The sequence below is a fragment of the Rutidosis leptorrhynchoides genome, chromosome 6, assembly GCF_046630445.1.
Source record: "Rutidosis leptorrhynchoides isolate AG116_Rl617_1_P2 chromosome 6, CSIRO_AGI_Rlap_v1, whole genome shotgun sequence".
Taxonomy (NCBI): Eukaryota; Viridiplantae; Streptophyta; class Magnoliopsida; order Asterales; family Asteraceae; genus Rutidosis; species Rutidosis leptorrhynchoides.
The window spans coordinates 145,840,797-145,846,453 of NC_092338.1; the positions used below are offsets into that span (position 1 = coordinate 145,840,797).

The window sequence follows — 5,657 nt, forward strand, 5'->3', positions numbered from 1 at the left end:
AATACGCGTATAAATATCTATAATATTAATTTAAATCGTTATATATATTTAATAAAATAAAATATAAATATCATTATCTTTATCATACTGGTTAAGTAATGAGTTGTCAAAAGTGGTTCTAGATATTTATAGAAGTTATATACGTTTTAATAATAAAGTTCTTTTTAAACTTAAAACGTTTTTGTACGTTTGAAACTAAATCAAATAAATATAATAATTTTGTTTTCCAAAACCAAATATATTTTTAAGAATCATTTTGTTTAAAGGTTAAAATAATGGAAATCGTTATATATCATAAAATGTTTTAGAAAAGTAGAATCATATATATTCATATTAGGTTTCAAGTTTTTAAATTACAGTTTGTTGGTGAAGCATGGGATAAAGTTCAAAGGTTAAATAAACGTATGAAATCATCTTAATAAAAAATGTCGAGTTACTTAACTTGTCGATATCCAACATCTAAGTTATTTACACTTCACGTTCTTACTTATAAATCACTTTACCATTTTCCGAATGTTGTCAAAAAGAATAGATTTCTTAAATCACAGTGGACCTCATAACATAGACCCGTAATGATATCATAATGTATCTGATAAATCAATCATTTGATATTATCTTCTAATTCCATCGATAAACATATTGAAACAAATACGTTCATGTAAAGTATTATACGTTTAATACTTTATTAATATTCTCAAGTTATAATATATATATACATATTTATTTATATATAACGGTTCGTGAATCGTCGGAATTTGGTCGAGGTTATAATGAATGTATGAACACAATTTAAAATTCTTGAGATTTAACTTAACAAACTTTGCTTATCGTGTCGGAATAATATAAAGATAAAGTTTAAATTTGGTTGGAAATTTCCGGGTTGTCACAGCGGTGCAGTGTTTCCTGTCGCCTGGTAGTGCGGCCCAGAAGAAGAAGGCTGATTTGAGCGCTACCTGTGTGCAGGACTGCCATCGGGCACATGAGGCTCTCGGCCAAATTAGTTTTGAAGAATTAGACAAAATCTGTAGGGACGAGAACTCATCAGTTGAGGATATTGTAAATTACCAGCCGTAGAGATATGCACTCGGTTGGGTTTTGTATGATTAATATGATTTCTTTATATCGTGTTGTATGCTGTGTATAAACTAGTTTACTTTTTCTTTGAGTTGCATATATTTGTCATGACAAAAACGTTGATATCTAGACTACGCGTGAGTGTGGCCGAGTTGTTTATACGGTAGAACTGGACCACCAATGATATGGTCGGACGCCCTTGTTATCCGTTAAGGTTCTTCAAGAGGTGTCCTCCTACCAACGAAAGCTAGAAAGCATTTCTTCTGGCGGTAGGTCTGAAATATGCCGAAAGACTTTTGATTTTACTTGTGTCATATTCAGAGTCATTACAGTGTATAAGTATATAAAATGAAGCTTTATTGATGACTTATACATAGAAATTATTTTGAGTACATAAGTGTTTTGCGTTTCTGCCGTTCGAGTGGGTGATCAGTCCTCCCGGTTGCAGACAAGTTACACGTGATATTTCTTTAAATGGAAGGCGTGCCAAGGGCGTTGTATCGGAACTCCATTCGGTGTCTCCAGGTGGTATGCACCATACTCAGTTATCCCAAAAACCCTGTAGGGTCGCTCCCATCTGGGGCCTAATTTCCCAACATCTTGCTATCGGATGGCCTCGTTGCTGCGCAACACCAAATCATTTAACTGAAAGTCCAGTGGCTTGACTTTTTTATCATAGTGGTTTGCGATTTGTTGCTTCTTTTCAGCTTGCCGGATATGCGCTATTGTTCGTCATTCTTCCAGAGCATCTAAATTTTCTCGTAATGCCTCATCGTTTTGTTGTTCATCGAATTCTTCTATTCGGTCGGTTGGAACAAGCACTTTAGCCGGTATAACCGCTTTAGTTCCATACACCAGACTGAAAGGTGTTTCATTCGTACTGTCTTTCGGTGTTGTCCGGTGTGCCCATAGTACGTGTTGAAGTTCATCCACCCATCCTTGTCGGTGTTTACTTAGTCTTGCCTTTATGCCGGCAACGATGTCTCTGTTTGTTACCTCGACTTGCCCGTTGGCCTGCGGGTAGACCACGGAGGTAAATGAGTGTTGAATGTCCATATCTATGCACCAGTCTTTAAATGGATTATGTGCAAACTGCGTGCCATTGTCGCTGACTATCTCTCGTGGTAAGCCGAAACAACAAACAATGTCCTCCCACACAAAGGTTAAGATCTTCCTTCCTGTAATCGTGCTTAGCAGTTTCGCCTCAACCCACTTGGTAAAGTAGTCGATTGCGACTACTAAGAATTTAACGTTACCGACACCCCGTGGGAATGGGCCGACGATATCGATCCCCCATTTGCAGAACGGCCAAGCGGCGTGTATTTGAATCATGTTTCGACGGGGGGATTTGTTGACCGGAGCATGTATTTGACATGCTTCGCAGTTTACGATCAGGTCATACGTATCCCGGTACATGTGTGGCTAGAAATAACCCATTCCCTTGATCCTGCTAACTATCGTTCGGTAGTCGGAGTGCGTTGAGCAGGCTCCCTCATGCATTTATCGTATTATCTCTTTGGCCTGTGTTGGGCCAACGCATCGTAAGTAAGGCTCTGTGAACGATTTCTTGTACAAGATGCCATTTTTGAAATAATACATTGGTGCCCGCATTCGTATCCCGCGGGCTTGTAATTTGTCTTCCGGGAGAGTACCGTCAGTGAGGTATTTTATGAAGGGCGTCATCCAACATTCTTCTTCTGTTGTGATTGTCGCCATGAGGGTATCCTCTTCAGTTGACTTCCTTTCCAGAACTTCAACCATAAATTTTTTGGTAAAGTGATCGTATAGCAAAGAGGCAAGCTTGCTCAGGGCATCCTCTTTCTTGTTACAATTTCGGGGTATTTGTTTTATTTCGAATGCCGCGAAGGTTTTGGTTAGTGCCTTCGTAAGTTCTAGGTATTTTTTCATCGATGTATCTCTTGCTTCGAAGCTACCGTTCAGCTGGCTTGCTACCAGTTGGGAGTCGACATAAGCTGTGAGCTGTCGCACATTAATACTTTTGGCCAAGCGTAATCCGGCTATTAGTGCTTCGTACTCGGCCTCATTGTTTGAGGTGGCAAATTTCAACCGGATGGCGTAAGTTATTTCCTCTCCGTTTGGGGAAACGAGGAGTATGCCTATGCCAGCTCCCTCCTCACTTGATGCCCCGTCCGTATACAGTTCCCAGAATTCATCTATCTCCCTTCTTGTAACTGTGGTTTCGCGTTGTTTGATCATGTCGGAAGGGAGCTCTACCAGGAAGTCTGTTATGACTTGGCCCTTAACCGAATGTCTCGGGAGAAAGGTGATTTCGTGCTCTCCGAGTTCTATTGCCCATTTCGCAATTCTTCCGGAGATTTTCGGCCTGGTCAGAACGTGTTTGATTGGTTGGTCCGTAAAAACTTGTATTAGGTGTGCTTGAAAATATCACCGTAGCCGTCTGGCTGTGTGTACTAAAGCGTAAATTAGTTTTTCCATGGCTGGGTAGTTTACTTCCCCGTTTTGCAATACCTTGCTTACAAATTACACCGACATTTGAGTTTTACCCCTATCGGCAATTAGGACTGAGCTGATTGCCTCAGAGGAGGCGGCAAGGTATACCGTGAGGGTTTCACTCGGTATAGGTGCCGTTAATGCTGGCAGCTTTTTTAAGAATGCCTTTATATCCTGGAAGGCTCTCTCGATCTCATCCAACCATATGAAATCTTTTTTGCTCAAGCAACCTTTTAACGTCTGGAAAAAGGGGAGAGCCCTGTCGGCGGCTCATGACAAGAACCTTGTGAGTGCCGCTAGTTTTCCGTTTAGGCTCTGCACGTCTTTTTTACTCCTGGGTGATTGCATATCTTCGATTGCTTGGATCTTCTTCGGGCTTGCCTTGATTCCTCTCGGAGTGATCATGAAACCCAAGAAATGGCCTTCGTCCATTCCGAAAGAGCATTTTGATGGATTTAGTTTCATATTGATTTTGCGTAGTGAATCGAACGTTTCAATGATGTCTAAAATCATTTGTTCTTCCGTTTAGCTCTTGATGACGATGTTGTCCACGTATGCTTCAACATTTCGTTCGATTTAGTCCTGGAATGCTTTGTCGATTAGCTGTTGGTATGTTGCTCCCGCATTCTTTAGCCCAAATGGCATTTTGGTATAGCAAAAGATGACTTTGTTCGCGAAGAATGCGGTTTTTTCTTCGTCGATTTCTGCCATAGAGATTTGTTGGTAACCCCTGTATGAATCCAGGAAGCTTAGAAACTGGTACCCTGAGAGGGACTCGGCTTTCCAGTCAATTTCCGGCAGAGGGTATTTGTCCTTTGGGCATGCTTTGTTGATGTCTTTTTAGTCGACACACATGCGCCAAGATCCGTCTGCCTTCTTTACCATCATGGGTTTCGCCATCCATGTTTGATATTTTACTTTCTTCATTATGTTGGCGTCAACTAGTCGTTGTACTTCGTTATCCAGGAATTCGATGCGTTCTAACACCATTGCCCTTTTCTTCTGGACGACTGGTGTGATATTCGGGTTTACGTTTAGCCGATGTTGGGCTATTTCCCGTGGGACACCCGTCATGTTAGATGATTCCCAGACAAAGACGTCAATACTTGCTGCTAAGAGTTTGCAAAGCATATCCTTTGCGTTGGTGCTCAAGGTAGTGCTAATCTGGATCCGCTGGTCCGGGTGCTTGGGATTTGGGGACACGTAGCCGTTGTCATAGACTACAATATCGCTGGCTCCTTTGAATAATTGCATGCATTTGATTGGTTCCATTTCTTGCGTCCAAATTGTGGTGACTCCGGCTAGGGTCGGGAACTTTAGCATGCCGTGTACTGTAGACGCAATTGCACCAAATTTCTGCATGGCATTACGTCCCAAGATAACATTATACCGTGAGTCTGTTTTGACTTTGGAGAATTCGATGTCTACCGCACTTTGAAAAGGTAATGTTCCCAAAACGACCTCCAAGGTGATGGAGCCCACCGGCCAAGTTGCAGCACTATTAAATCCTGCCAATGGCGAAGTTGCGGCTTTATTCTGCCGTCTGATGTTTTCTGGTAGCTGTAGAAAATAATGTTCAAACATGACCTCTGCCCCTGCACCGATGTCAGTGTATATTTGTCCAATTTGGTAATTGGAGATATGTGCTCGTATGGTAACGGGGTCTGAAGATGGGTTAATGTTAAATAATGAGGGGAAGATGATAGGTTCATGCTTCCACTTATCTAACACCCCCGATTTTCGCCGCTGTCCCACGACCCACGAGTGAATCATATGGACATCGGGGTCGTTAGTGCTGTGTATGCTTGTTTCTTCATTCTCCAGCTCATCGTGGCGATTTGTGATTAATTTCGTACCTTTAGATAGCGCCATTTGATCAAACCAAAATCGTCTAGGGTGGGATAGATTTCGGGTTTGAGTGCTTAATTTGGGAAAAAGAGTAGGTTGATTGTTTTAACTCCAATAATTGTGCAAACCCCGATTTGGAATCTGGATTCTAAGGGTGTAAAACAATCAATTGAATTAACCTTATTCGATCGGAATCGAATAAGTTAATTTCTAGGCATGAATTAGCTCCGGTGGTGGTCGGAGTACCGATCGGAATTAAGCTA

At 41.4% G+C, this 5,657-nt stretch overlaps 2 protein-coding genes across 2 annotated transcripts; both read right to left on the reverse strand.

Annotated features, from left to right (window-relative positions):
• Positions 1 to 2,574: 2,574 nt before the first annotated feature.
• On the reverse strand, positions 2,575 to 3,291 carry LOC139854140 (uncharacterized). The gene has a single exon (XM_071843462.1). It carries the CDS (start codon positions 3,289 to 3,291, stop codon positions 2,575 to 2,577), a length of 717 nt encoding a protein of 238 aa, XP_071699563.1.
• Positions 3,292 to 4,386: 1,095 nt separating this feature from the next.
• LOC139854142 (uncharacterized) lies at positions 4,387 to 5,418 on the reverse strand. The gene has a single exon (XM_071843463.1). It carries the CDS (start codon positions 5,416 to 5,418, stop codon positions 4,387 to 4,389), a length of 1,032 nt encoding a protein of 343 aa, XP_071699564.1.
• Positions 5,419 to 5,657: the final 239 nt, after the last annotated feature.